The 14901-nt window shown below is 39.0% G+C and overlaps 2 protein-coding genes across 2 annotated transcripts; both read right to left on the bottom strand.

Moving 5' to 3' along the window:
- Positions 1-3288: 3288 nt before the first annotated feature.
- On the bottom strand, positions 3289-4242 carry LOC103067717 (olfactory receptor 1J1-like). Its single transcript, XM_007438305.1, has one exon. The coding sequence runs from the start codon at positions 4240-4242 to the stop codon at positions 3289-3291; it is 954 nt and encodes a 317-aa protein (XP_007438367.1).
- Positions 4243-12715: 8473 nt separating this feature from the next.
- On the bottom strand, positions 12716-13660 carry LOC103067488 (olfactory receptor 1f45-like). The gene has a single exon (XM_088138478.1). The coding sequence runs from the start codon at positions 13658-13660 to the stop codon at positions 12716-12718; it is 945 nt and encodes a 314-aa protein (XP_087994604.1).
- Positions 13661-14901: the final 1241 nt, after the last annotated feature.

Genomic DNA, 14901 nt, shown 5'->3' with positions numbered 1-14901 from the left:
TCCTGAGTTAGCTACTCTAGCTGTGTGTGTGTGTGCGTGTGCATACTACTGTACTTCTTAATAACCTTGACAAAAATAGGACAGTTACTTTTTATGTACATGTAAAAATCTATTAAAATGCTGATAACGGAGGCAAGTGTCTTTTAAAAATTACAAGATTTGAATTGCCAAAATTTCATTTTGATGGATAGCATAAGGAACTGCTCTAATTCATTTTAAATTTACTTGAGATCTTGATGTAGCTGCTTCATTATTACCTAGAAATGAGGACATTTAATGCAGATTTAATTTTCCTGCAATTTCCATATAAGAGTGTATCTCCTATACCATAAATTCCATGAATGTTATGCCTTTTAACTGACTTAAGTTCATTCTACAAGGAAGACACTAGCACCTTTAACTGATATGGTAAAAATTATTGCAGTTCTCTCTTTAGGATTCCCTGGCCCCTCCTTGCAGAATTATCACCACCAGAGTTATCTGAGAAGTTGGAATTAAATATGAAATAATGATTAGTCATACACACACACACACACACACACCGCCTTAGTGGTTAAGGCACCAGACTAGAAACTGGGAGACCATGAGTTCTAGTCCTGCCTTAGGCACAAAGCCAGCTGGGTGACCTTGGGCCAGTCCCTCTCTCTCAGCCCTAGGAAGAAGGCAAGGGCAAACCTCTTCTGCAATCTGGCCAAGAAAACTGCAGGGACTGGTCCAGGCAGTCACCAGGAGTCAACACTGACTTGAAGGCACAATCTGTATCTCTCTATATGAGAACTGTGCTGTCATATCATGTGTTCGGGAATTGCAAAATCAGTTTCAGTGGTCAGCTTTGCCTGCAAATGTCATGCAGTTCAGGGAAGGAAGGAAGGAAGGAAGGAAGGAAGGAAGGAAGGAAGGAAGGAAGGAAGGAAGGAAGGAAGGAAGGAAGGAAGGAAGAGAGAAAGAGAGAAAGAGAGAAAGAAAGAAATGTAATGGTCTACTATAAGGCGAGGGGGGGGGCACCACCGAAACCTGTACTTATTTTTTGAAATGATAAAGGTCTAATATTATAACTTGTTATCATTCTTGCAAGTTTCATCCAGTCATCACAAAGAAAAACACATAGCTATTTGTTGATTGTAGTGACAGCTAATGGGTGGTTCAGATTTCTACACCTAAGTTTGTCTGAACGTCCTAAATCAAATGAGGGCAGGTTGGGGCTGTGCCAACTCTGTTTGAGGTAACGTGACTGTTCCAAATGGCCAGATCAGACTTTGTGAACTGAATTTTGTGATTGGTGCTCATGTATTTAAACTGAGTATTAAACTTGTAATCCCACCCACAGTCACGTTGGAGTAGGTTGCAGTGAGTACAGTATTCAGGAACAAATGCTGAAAGGGTTAGTGTGCACAAATAATTTCCTCTCTTCTACAGAAAAGGGTGGTTACCTCCAGAATCATCCATGGGGAGTTACATTAAGGTGGTGGTTGAACCCATGGGACTGAAATCTTGGCTTTTTTGATGCTTACCTTTCCCAACACAGACAGCCCTGATGAATCCTATATTGAATTTTAGGCTGTCAATTTAGCTTTTTAGATAAGAAATACCAACTTGGATATATTATTTCAGTTGAGGCCACATATCAAGAATATTGCATTTTTCTATAGCTCGAATCTGTTGAGACTGGAGAAATCCGACCCACATTTTTAGCTCAGACGTGCTCAGATGGTCACAAGTGCTTCTGATAGGCTTCTCCTTAAGTGTATAACCTTAAAATGATGGTCATCAATTCAGGAATTACTCTGCTGAATTGAAAGGACAATGAGAAATATAAATATGTGCTGGGTTCAGACACTGGATTAAGCCTTAATGTGATATGTTTGGTTTTGGCTTAACCTATTGTTTGGATCCAGCTATTGTGCTCTGTAAAGCACAGTTTACAATTGAACAACATGTGTGAACCCAGCCAATTGTGGCTAGTTTATCGAACCACAGTTAAAGCCTTATTTAATGGAATGTGTGAAAATATCAACTATACCTAGTATCCTGAGTTTCCAGCTCAGATAGCACTGCCTATGTAACCTACATGAGACATACTCTCCCCTTTCCCCACCTTCACAATTGTAAGCTATTTCAGTTCTGAACATGAGGTCTGGTAGGTAATTCCTGGCAAATCTCTTGGGCTACTAGCCATTTGTGTCCCCATGTTGGAATTGCTTTTTCTCTTTCTGGTTTGAAAGAAATATATCCCTTATAACTCTTTTTTTTTAAGCTTCTGATTTTATTTAAACCTGTAATAATAATTTGAAGTATTTGTAATGCTTCCTATATCAGTGTCCTCCATGTAGTTGGTAAACCTGTTTCACAGATTTTAATGAGATAGATGTCCTTGGGATGAGACCATTTCTGTTTCTCACCCAGAAGCTTTTATAATTCTTTTGACTTTTTTTTATTGCTCACCTACAAGAGAGAAAGCAACGTCCTTCTTAACTGATGACTGAAGGAAGAGAGATCATGTCCAGCTGTTTGCCTCTCAGTCTTCATTTCCAACTAGTCATCAGAACAATATTCCAGTAAAATTGACAAGATGGACTAGAATCTATGGAGACATTACAGCATTAGAGTTTTAAGCTGATGTCAGAATGAAGCTGAAGGAAAAAGAGTGTGTGATGCATCAGAATCAAAGAAGTATTTCTTTGCAGAACAACTTCCTGTTTATATCAAGCTGAATGTTTTTACTGTACTGCTTTGAATCTGTATCCGAAAAACAGACTGATTTAACAGACCATTCACTTGATCGGCAATCCCTCATATTGTCTATTGATGCTCAACTTCCATTGTGCTTCCCCTATTGTTGTGATTTTCAAAGTATCGTAGGGAATTATGGAGAATCTTATTGAGAACTGCCCAGTGAAAATGTCAATAATGATATATAAGATAGAGTGAAAGTGAGCTTGTTAGTCTCTATTGATCTCCTCTTGCAGTGTTTAGACTCAGGAGAGAGCTAAGTGTTCTCAAAGGTTCCCTCACAATTCAAAAGAAACAGCAGAGAGTTCAGTGAGTTTGGATAAACTCCAGGATAACCCCTTGAAATATCTGCCAAGTGCATCAAACATGTTGATGTGTCCTAGAAAGGGTTTCACAAAGATAGACAATCTGAAACCATCACCTACAATCCCATTCATCCTCTTCACTCTGCATCTAATACTTCAATGTCCAATCAGGAAAAATCCTCTCATCTGATAAATGTAATCTGTCCTAAAGCCCTCAAAAGTTTATTTTTTAAATTTTCCAAAGAATGCTATCTCAGACCCAATGTTTCTTTTTCATCTTTCTACAGACCCTCTTCATGGCATTTCTCACCTCATTGTTTTTCAGGCTATATATTACTGGGTTTAACATTGGGGTGATCACCATAAAAATCACAGATGCTATGAAGGTCCCTACACTGGTTGATCTCTCAGGAGAAGAAGGTTGAAAATAGACTCCCATAATTGACCCAAAATAAAAAGCCACTGAGAGGATGTGGGACCCACAAGTGGAGAAAGCCTTGTACTTCCCTTGGGCATTTGGAATCTTCAGTATGTTGGAAAGAATCTGAACATAAGATAGAAGGATACACACTAAAGGGGAGAGGGTCACAGATGCTCCTTCAATGAAAATGATCATTTGGTGAATGGATACATCAGAACATGAAAGGCTGAGGAGCTCCCGGATGTCACAAAAAAAGTGGGAGATCTCCAAGGAGCCACAGAAAGAGTGCTGGGACATCAGGAGGGTGTGCAGTAAGGAATGGAGACAGGGGAGCAGCCAGGAGCCAGCCACTAGTTCAAGACAGCGCTTTCGAGTCATTATAGCAACATAATTTAATGGGAAGCAGATGGCCACATAACGATCATATGCCATAGAGCCCAGGAGGAAACCATCAACATTAGCAAGGGTGATTAAAAGATAAAGCTGCAACAGACACTCTGTGTAGGAAATGGTCTTGTTCTTGGACAGCAGTATCTCCAGCATTTTTGGGGTGGTAGCAGAACTGAAGCAAATATCCACCAGTGACAGCTGGATAAGGAAGAAATACATAGGAAGACCACAGAGGTGAGCATCAAAGAGGATCAGCAGAATGATGAGTGAGTTTCCCAGGAAGGTCAGCAAGTACATGAAAAGGAAAAGAGAAAAAAGTGGACCTTCATATTGGGGCTGTATCGAGAAACCTCTGAGGACAAAGTCCATAATGGCTGTTTTGTTCTTAAATCCCATTATTATGATGTTGCTCTGTAAAAGAATAGTACCAAATAGAAACAATTAATATGCCTGTGTAGCACTTTAGAATGTTCAAGTACTTCATATGGCCCACCAGAAATCCAGTGGCTTCATCACATATTTATTTAAGATCTGTCATTAGTAACCTATTATTAATATTATTTCTGGTTATAAAAATTTTGGAAATGTTCTGACAGTTTAAAGATACTATTTCTATACTATACTGTTTCTCTGTCACAGATTTTTTTTTTTTATTATACACTGTTGTGTGTCCATATGAAGTGTGTCCATATGAAGTGAGTATATAAAGTAAGTACAGATAGACCTCGCTTAATGACAGCCCTGTTTAGTGACTGTTCAAAGTTACAACAGTGCTGAAAAAGTAATCTTATGAACGGTCCTTACATTTACGACTGTCGCAGAGTCCTTGTGGTCACGTGATTGACATTCAGGCACTTCACAACTGGCTTCCAACAAGTAGAGTCAATGGAGAAGCCAACCATAAGTTACAAGTTGTGGTCATGAGCTGTCACCCTTAATGATTGTGGGTGATTCACTTAACGACCTCAGCAGAAGTGACAACATAAGTCCGTTACGATCATGTGATGTTTCGCTTAATGACTGTGTCACTTAGCAACAGAGTTGCTGGTCCCAATTGTGGTCACTAACCAAAGACTACCTGTAAGTAAATAAATATAATCAGGCACCTCCAGTGCAGTGTTTTCCAGATGTTTTGACTGTAATTCAACAGACATGGACATGGAATGCAGAGTTTGCAAGGACAAAATAGGTAGGATGATATCATCACACAATTCTCACAATTCCTATACTTGGGTCAGACCCTGGGATACAGTGAAATGGCAGCATTTGGAAATTCTATTGTGGATGCTACTACCTATGAATTCCAGCCTTTGGAGAGACTAGTTGTGAATTATGGGAATTTAAATTGGGAATAAAGTCATCTGACAATGGTTGATTTGAGAAATTGTGGAGAATAGAGGAGAAGCCCCCCCCTTTCTGGTTTGCCACAAGGGGGTGCTGCAGCATCCAAGTAGCCCCATGTACAGTAATCTATGCATGGGGTTACCATTGCTGGGTCCTCCTGCAATTTTGTAGTCAAAGTTAAATCCCAATAATTAACAAAAATACGTTCTGCTTTTAGATACTTTATTGTGAAGAAGCTAGAATATTAGTGTGTATACACACACTAATGTACACTATAATTGGTGCATCTTCCTAATGACAGCCTCCATGTGCCCATTATGCAATACTCACAAGTCCATGAATATGCCATAGCAACTTCCCTAAGGCCACCTCCTGTATTTGTAATAAAGATAAGATTTGTACCATGCTTTGTAGCTGCTAGAACTAAAGTGCATCAATGTACTGGTTGCATACACAGGAACCCAACCATTATATTCTAGTGAATCTTTCTGCATGGTCTGTTCCCATGAGTCCTTATAATCCCATTCCTTTAATTTCTTATTTATTTATTTATTTATTTATTTATTTGAATGTATTAGTGCCCAACTCCAATGGACATTTATTAGATGTATATCCCACCTTGATTCTGTCTGATATAAGGCAGTCAGAAACTCAGTTAAGTTTTCAAGATTGATGTCATCCTTTCAGATAAGCCAAGTCAGGAAACAACTGCAAGGATTCCAGGAATGCTACTTTATTGTTATAGGGTATAATAACAGAATCTTGAAAGACTCTCAGATTTTCTCTCTGCCCCATTTTACACCAACCAGAATCAAGAGGGGGTTGTTCTGAATTTCTTTCTAATGCTTTCTACTTTCTCAGGACTGTGTTGCTATTTCTCCTCCCTCAACTGTTCATTCATTCCATCCCCAAGGTCATCTCTACATTCCTTTACAGTTTTACATGTACTGATATTTTTTAAAAAAATAAAAACTGGAAAATTTTGTAGTTAAAGTTAAATCCCAATAATTAACAAAAATACGTTCTGCTTTTAGATACTTTATTGTGAAGAAGCTGGAATATTGGTGTGTATACACACACTAATGTACACTATCACACACACACACACATACAGTATATATACTGACACCAACTTGATCACACACACACACACAATCAATCAATCAATCAATTAGTATTATTAATATTGTTTTCTTTCTTTAAAGAAATTCACCAAATTCATAAACTAACAATGATAGATGTCTTCCACCAGGGACAGGCTTCATGATCCCGATGCCTTCTGTGGAATTAGGTGACTAAAAAAATATCAAGAGGCGTTAACATCTCCTGAATCTTGAAGGAAGGAACAAAAGTTCTAACCAGAAAATCCTTCCATCTCAGACTGATTCTGCCATAAACAAGATGCCAAACTTGTAATGCTAATTTAGTGAAATAGTAAACCATTTACTATAGGCATAGCCACATTTGGCACCTGAGAGCTGCACTTCATTTGAGAACCCTTTAGGCTAAAACAGGTAGTAGCCTAAGGAGGTGTTAGAGATCAACAAGAGGTCATGCTAATTAACCTTTAGTCCTCCCATCCAACATGAGGACCTTCTCTTTAAATCTTTATATCTGGATAGTCAGAATTTTTTTTCTGAGCTCAGTGAGCTGGAAGAGTTCAGGAAAAAAAAAAGATGACTTCCCCTGGAACACTTCAACTTCCTGCCTGTGACATCTGCCACACAGATGACCCAATATCCAGAGGAATAGCCTTGTTAGTCTTTGAAGAGCCTTGTGGAACCTTACAGACTAAGATAAACTTGCATATAAGCTATCGGGTATACAGATCTTGCCCTATCCCCCATCTTTGTAGACATAATAGGCATACGTCACTCCACAGTGAGATGGGCGGTGACAAATTTGAAATATAAATAAATATAGATAGATAAAATAAATAAATAAGCTGATAAATCCCATAGCTCTGGGTCAAGAAGCCAAATAATTAAAACCCCACTAAGCCATGAGACTCAGTGAGAGGCTGTGAATATACTCATCTCTCAGCCTAACTCACCACAAGGAATCCTGTAGAAATGATGATCTATTTTAGAAAATCAGCAGAAAATAGTCTGGCAGGAAGAGCATGTATGTGGTGCTGAGCCTCATGAAGGAAGGAGAAAATAAAAAAGCTAGGAGTGGGGCTGAGCGCTGAAATATTATTTCACAAGTCCTGCTTTCCTATTTATTTTTTAAAAAATCAAATACACAATTTGCCCAACTCATAAGGACTCTGGGCGGCATATGAGTTAAAAACACACCCACTATCATCAAAACAAAAAGAGACAATAACTCAGGGATTGATACACCTAGTGCATTAAATAGAATTCCCACCAAGGCACGTATTTCCTCTCAGCCCTTTGAGGTACGCCAGGTCAGGAAACAGACACCTGAGAACTACTGCAGCTGTATTTTATTATTATAAAATACAATAACAGAATCTTGAAAGCCTGACAGAGATTCTCTCTCTCCCCTCTTATACTGAAGACAATCAAGGCAGAGCAATCTTGATTTTCTTCCTCACCCCTCTTCATCTCTCTGGGCTACCCTGATGCATACATGACAGTCACTGAGTTTCTTTTTCAAGGCCACCTCCGGACTCTACACTAACCCAGCAGCTGGGGAAGGAAGTAGATCTTCAAGGCCCATTTAGCCATTAAACCTCTCTCTGCTCTCAAAAATCAGGCTGAAAGCAACTTTCCCAATTTCCATCCACTAAAACCAGCTCTAAACAATAAAAAATGCACATACGACATTCATCTGTTTAAACTGGTAACTATAATATGCATTGAATCCTGGCCTTCTACATGCCGAAAGTTGGTTTAGGTGTGGTTCTTTATTTCTAAAATAAGAACAGAAACAGCTTTCTGAATAGTCTGTACATCATATCTATAATGTTAGTCAGTGAGAAATGACCAGTTTCTACTGGTTCTTACAGTTACCTGAGATTATTGGGGGGTGCTGTCCTCTCCATAAACTGATCGCCAGAGGTTGCAAGAAGGCAAAGTATGGAAGGTCTGTTTAAACCTCATTCACCTGAAATTTGAGACTGAATGACCAGAGGAGTATAGTCAGTGACTTGAGAAAATCAAATTAGGCCCTATCATGCATATGTTTTTAATATAGCCCTTTTAATATCTATTGGGAGCCATACCCAAGATGTTTGTTAGCTGAAGATGCAAAGCCTCCAACTAGTATCACCCCTGAGAGACCAGCTCCTAAATCATAATGGAACAGAAGATATTTTAGCCAACATGGCCTCTTAAGGCTTAGGAAAATAAATATGCTAATAATTTTCTTAAAACAGTTTCTCCACAACTATCTGGCTATAGTTGGAGTTTGAACTAGCTTGGAACAATAAACTCTGGGGTATCAGAGTTTAATCAGGAGAACATTTGTGTACTTTAGTTCCCAAATGAAGCAGGGGCAAAGTAGCATTTATTGTCTCCTCATACTTTCTGTGAGTCCTTCCATCTGCTTTGCTTCTTGCCTGCAGTAGGGAAATTGTTTTTTAATCTATTTCACAAAATCCCGCATGCATTTGTTCTCTCCTGCCTAGAACAGAGTACAATGCAAGAATGTGAGAATAGGAAAAGGAGAACAGCCTTGTTAGTAACCACTGATAGACTTATCCTCTAGGATTTTGTCTAGTTCCTTTTGAAGTGGTGGCCTACACTACATCTTCTGCTGCTTGAGGAAAGGCATCCTCTTGTCAGTTTTAAATCTTCTATTAGTCAAGTATATTGGGTGGCCTCTAGTTCTATATTAGGAGAGGTGGAGGAAAACCTTTCCCTGTTCAGCTTTACTTTACCATCCATCATTTTATCAATCTCAGCCATATCTCTTGTGAGTGCCTGTCTTCAAGTGGAAGGTCTTGATCCTCTTAGCTGCCGTTTCCCATACCTTCTCCAGCTTATTCCTCTTGAGAAGTGGTGTCCAGAACTGCCCACAGTATTCTAGATGTGGCTGCACCATAAATTTGGAGAGGGATATGATAATATCAGTGGATTTATTGCCTATCCTATTTTTAATGAGCCCTAGCATGGAATTTCCCTTCTTTACAGCTGCTGCATAAGGTATAAATAATTTCATTCCACTACCCACAATGACCACAAAAATAAATTTCTTCAGTAAAATTTGATTGAAAAAAATGGGCAAGTGCTTTGTCTGAAATATTAATAAAGAGCTTTGAAGAACTCTACAGTACAGTGAAGGGTAAATTCAGCAAATTTAATCACCTTATATTAGCTGTATTAATTGGGGTTATGGAAATGGTTTTGGAATGCATAGAAGCATAGCTTCTCTTTAAAGCAGCCTCATCTTTTTTCAGTCTTCTGCACAAACCTGGAAAAAGCTGCAGTTTTAATGAATAAGTGGGTTCATTAAAGAAGCCACATCTTTAATAGCTTAATAGTTTTCCTTTTATCTCCATCTGTACACATATCATCTTAGATAGAAATAAAGAAAGTGGATTAAAATGCCAATATCTCTCCAGACCAAATATACTTCTGATTATTATTCCATTAAACAAAATCAAAGGTTGCTTACTTAAAAAAAAAAATCTCCTTCTCCTTCTCCTTCTCCTTCTCCTTCTCCTTCTCCTTCTCCTTCTCCTTCTTCTTCTTCTTCTTCTTCTTCTTCTTCTGCTTCTGCTTCTCCTTCTCCTTCTCCTTCTCCTTCTCCTTCTCCTTCTCCTTCTCCTTCTCCTTCTCCTTCTCCTTCTCCTCCTTCTCCTTCTCCTTCTCCTTCTCCTTCTCCTTCTCTCTCGATGCATACATTATGATTCCAACGTTAGGAAACAGAGAGTATTAATAAAGAACATTAATTTTCTCATGCTGAATGATCTCTATAATGCATTGAATGCATCTCAGAAAACTAATATAGCAGGTACAACTTTGTATGAGGGAGGAGGGAAAGAAACATAAGATCAGAGGCAAACTGTTCATGCTAAATCTGTTAGGCTGTATACTGGAAATATTGAGGATGGCAGACAATCCTTTCCTCCCTCCCTCCCTCCTTCCTTCCTTCCCTCCCTCCTTCCTTCCTTCCTTCCTTCCTTCCTTCCTTCCTTCCTCATAGGCTGGGGACATCAGTTGGTCTGATATTAATACTTGGGAAAATTCAAGAGCATGTAGTGAGGGACTGATCTAAAAACACCTTAAAAAGTATGCAGTAATTAATAGAAGTCAGCTGGTAATTGAAAAGAACAAGTCTTGTAAGAATAATTTTATTTATTTATTTATTTATTTATATATCAAATTTGTCACCGCCCATCACATTAAAAAGCGACTCTGGGTAGTTTACAGAAAAGATAAATATTAATTAAAAATACAGTATAACAGTAGTCCTAAATAAATAATAAGTATATTCCAAGGATTGATGGTAACTAGAGAGTATTAGGCTCAGGGAGCATCATCAGGGCGCCAGCCACCCCCAGGGTTGGTTAAAACTCTTCTTGCCCCATGCAAGCTGACAGAGCCAGGTCTTTCCAGAAAGCCAGGAGCGCAGGGGCCCATTGTACCTCTGGGGGGAGAATATTCCAGAGGGCAGGGGCAATGGCAGAGAAGGGTCTTCTCCTGGGCCTTCTTTAATCTTATTCCTTTTTTTTTTTAAGTACCTTTCTTAGTAGATTCTGGTAATGTGGTGTAATATTCTATCATGATTTCAGCAAGGCATTTGACAAAGTACAATGCTCTTATCAGCAAAATAGTTAAATACAGGGTGGCTCGCATGTTGATTAGGTGGATCGACAATTCATTTGAAACCATTCTCAGAATGTTCATCCAGGTTTCTTCATCTTACTTCGTTTTACTGTAGTTTAGCTTCTTGTTCTTCTCTTGATATGCTTGCTGGATCTGTCACCTATAATAAAGTTATTTATTCATTCATCAGACTGAAGTAAGCTATCCTGCAAGATGTTGCAGAGACTGGCCCTTTGAATGGTATTCTTCAACATTTAAATTAATGATTTGTATCAAAAGATGTAGGGAGTGTTGATGACACCAAACTGGGTGGGATAGCTAATTTTCTAGAAGGAAAAACAAAATAAAAAATGTTTTTGATAGAAAATAATAGAGAATGTATATGGAAGAACTCCTAATAAAATCCTGAGGAATTTGGTTTGGATTTAATATGCATGAAGTTATGCTGCAAGTAATTTTATATTTAGTATATCTGACTATTTAATATTTAGGTATCTTTGCTAAAACTGTGCAATCTAAGGTCAATTTAAACATAATGTGTGTTTAATGTTTAACCTGGTCCCCTCCAGATATGATGGAGTTGCATAATTTATAGGAATTGCAGTCCATTGCATACAGAAGATACCAAGTTGGGAAAGTCCACAATGTGTTTCCACAACAATACTGTACTATCCTTATTAATACAGTAACTTCTGTTCATACAGCTATAATTGGGAATAGAAAAGGGAACAGGAAGCCCCCCCCCTCATTTTTTTTACTTCTTTTCATGTAGATAACAGTTTGTGACAGCTGTGATCAGAAATAAAGTCTGAAGAGGCAAATCAGGGCTGGATCACTGGAAAGTGGAATCTCTTTCTGAGCAGGCTTCCTAGAAAGGTTTTGGTAAGAGTCAAGTCTGTTGCTTGATTATAGAACACTGTAATAGGCTGCCTATGCCCTCTGGTTAGATTCTACCTTCAACTCTTTGCAAAAAAAAAAAAAAAACAGTGCCTCTGCTGCTTTTCCTCCTACCACAGGTAGGAGATCCTGATAAGCTTGGATATCTAGGCCAGGACTTCCCAAGACATTCAGGATTTCAACTCCCACAATTTCAGCTCAGGATGTAAATTGCTGCTCCCACGATCTCTTGCCATTAGCTAGACTGACTGAAGTAGACTGGAACTGAAATCTCCAATATTTTGAAGGCACTGGGGTGTCTTTCTGTCTGTCTGTCCACACTTGCTAAGAGTTAGGGAAGTCTGTCCCATTGCATCTGGTGGGCATTTTGTTAAGACAGGCTGCTCCACATTATTATCAATCTGCTGATCCCTGAAGGACAGATGGTGAATAATAAAGCAGGCTGAAAAATTACCCTCTCCAAGCACAGCAGATTCAAAAGATCACACAAGAAGGAGGCCGATGTGCAGTCCTGAAAATATTTTCCCTTCTTCTCTTTCTATGGGACTTGTGGAACCAAGGCTTCCTTTAGTCCCTGCTGCCTCTAGAAAGGCTATCAACACGTGGCTCATTCCCCAGGCGTTTGGGTCATGCTGTGCTGGAGCTCTGATTGAATGATGGTGTTATTGTTGTTTGGATCACCATTTTCTTGTTTTCAGTTATTTATTTATCTAAAACATTTATATGGCTACCCAGTGTCACTTTGGTTGAGTTGAGCAGTCATATAAATGTTTTAAATAAATAAATAACTGAACTACAATGTGCAGAATGTCTCAAGATGATTCTTTGGACCACATAAATGGCAGAGCAGAAACAATCATCCCGCAAACTGGGAACTGAAAATATTAGGGCTACATATCTTGGGTGTTTACTTTCCTTCTGAATAGCTTCCTCAGGGCCTCCTTCATCCTGTCGTTCCTCAGTGTGTAGATGAAGGGGTTGAGCATGGGAGTGACCATTGTGTACATGATGGCAGCCAGAGTGTCTGTCTTAGCTGAGAAATTGGATGAGGGCTGGAAGTACACCCAGATGACAGTGCCATAGAATAAGGAAACCACTGTCAGGTGGGACCCACAGGTAGAGAAAGCCTTCTTCTTTCCCTTGGCAGAAGGAACTCTCAGTACAGCCATCAGGATGTGTGCATAAGAAAGGCCAATGACCATCAGGGCGCCATTGACAATGAATGCACCTTCTGAGTGTACTACCAGAGTGTTCAGAGCTGTGTTGGAGCAAGAGATTTTGAGCAGTGGGAAGACATCACAAAAAAAGTGGGGAACATGACTGGAGGCACAAAAAGAGAGGCGGGACATCAGGAGCGTATGCAGGAGGGAATGGAGGTGAGAAGCCAACCAGGAAGTCACCACCAATGACAGGCAGATTTGTTTTCTCATCATGGTGGCATAGCGCAGGGGTTGACAGATGGCCACATAGCGATCCAATGCCATAGATGCCAAGAGAAAGCTGTCGGTGACGCCAAAAGCAATAAAGAAATACATTTGAGACAAGCATCCACCATATGAGATCTTCCTCTTTCCAGAGAATTCACCAGCCAACATCTTGGGCACAGTAGTTGATGTGAAACATATGTCTACCAGTGATAGATTGCTAAGGAAGTAGTACATTGGAGTATGAAGATGACTGTCCAGTCGGATGGCCAAAATGATGATAAGATTTCCCAGCACTGTGATCACGTACATGGTCAAGAAAATGGCAAAGAGCAATATGTTCCATTCTTGTTGGCTTGAGATGCCAAGGAGGATGAAGTCTGACATGACGGTTCTGTTATTTGTCTCCATCTTGTTAGAAGGCAAGGGCAAAAGGCTAAGTAAAAGGCATAAGAGTAAGTAGACACCCTGAACTCAAGTTTCAGTTCTCTTGATTGCATCTGACTAGTTTTCTTGGCAGTGCTCTGAAAGTGGTTGGCTATTATGTTTTTCAACATGCCTGTCAAACCTAAACCCTTGGAATTCCCAGGCTGTCTCCCTTCCAAGTACTATCTGGAGTTGGGCAAGTACTTATTTTGGTGCATAGCTCTGTCTTGAGTACCTTAGAATTTAGAAAAATACCTGAAAGATTTTTACCAGTAGTTAAGGTTGTTTTAAAGTCTCATTGATTAAGAAATCCTTTTGGATATATTTGGTTTGATGTGCTATATAGGTATTATCATTGTTTGCTTTTGTGTTTTTTCTGATATTTTAATCTGAGCCAGCCAGAGTTTTATTTATTAATTGGACACTTTTCTTTTGTCAAAAATCCCAATATAGTTTATGATATAATATAATTACATATCATAAATATATCACAACTATGATGTCCCACAACATCTACTGATTTTATCAAAATTTACTGGGTTTGGTAGAAGAGGTTAAATTTCAACATTAAAAAAGGGATTTTTGATAGTTCTTCAGAGATTTCTTGTAGGGTCAACTATGCTCCCCTTCACAATAGTACATTTCCCCTCTACTCAGTTTGTCAATATCCCTTTCTTTCTTTGTATTCAACATTTCTTGATTACGAAGCATGCTCTATGTGCTCTGAGAGTTTTTTGGAGTACTTTTAAAGATTAAAAAAAAAATCTGCAATTCCTGGTGCTCTTCCACACCTGCTAATACTTGCCTCCTGTGTCCTTAGAAAATAATATGTGGCAACATAACCAGAAGCACTTATCACCTCACTATTGGAAACAGAGGAACTGATGAAAAAAAGACTATCATTTTATCATAATGTACCCCACATACATACTCACTCCCTCAAGAATATCAGATTTCTATGCATTTCTTGCAACCATGTTGTAGAATCCCTCTTAGTACATGTAAGGAACTTTGTTTCTTAAGAAATATAATGAATTGTGGAAAATGAAGAGAAATACACTCTTCCCCCCTCCCTTGCCATTCCTCTCTGTGTGACATACTGGTTGTGGTAACCATTCCTTTTCCTGGAGACCTCACTGCAAGCTTAGATGGTTTGAAGGAACCAAAGGGAATGGAATGGAATGAAGGAGGGAAAGAATAGAAGGAGAGATTAACAATGATCAATG

The sequence above is a fragment of the Python bivittatus genome, unplaced genomic scaffold (assembly GCF_059951505.1).
Source record: "Python bivittatus isolate LINGU-HERP-01145 unplaced genomic scaffold, Pbiv_v1 ctg000220_np1212, whole genome shotgun sequence".
Lineage (NCBI taxonomy): Eukaryota > Metazoa > Chordata > Lepidosauria > Squamata > Pythonidae > Python > Python bivittatus.
Note: the sequence above shows the minus strand (reverse complement) of the source record. Positions and strands in the feature narration are given on the sequence as shown.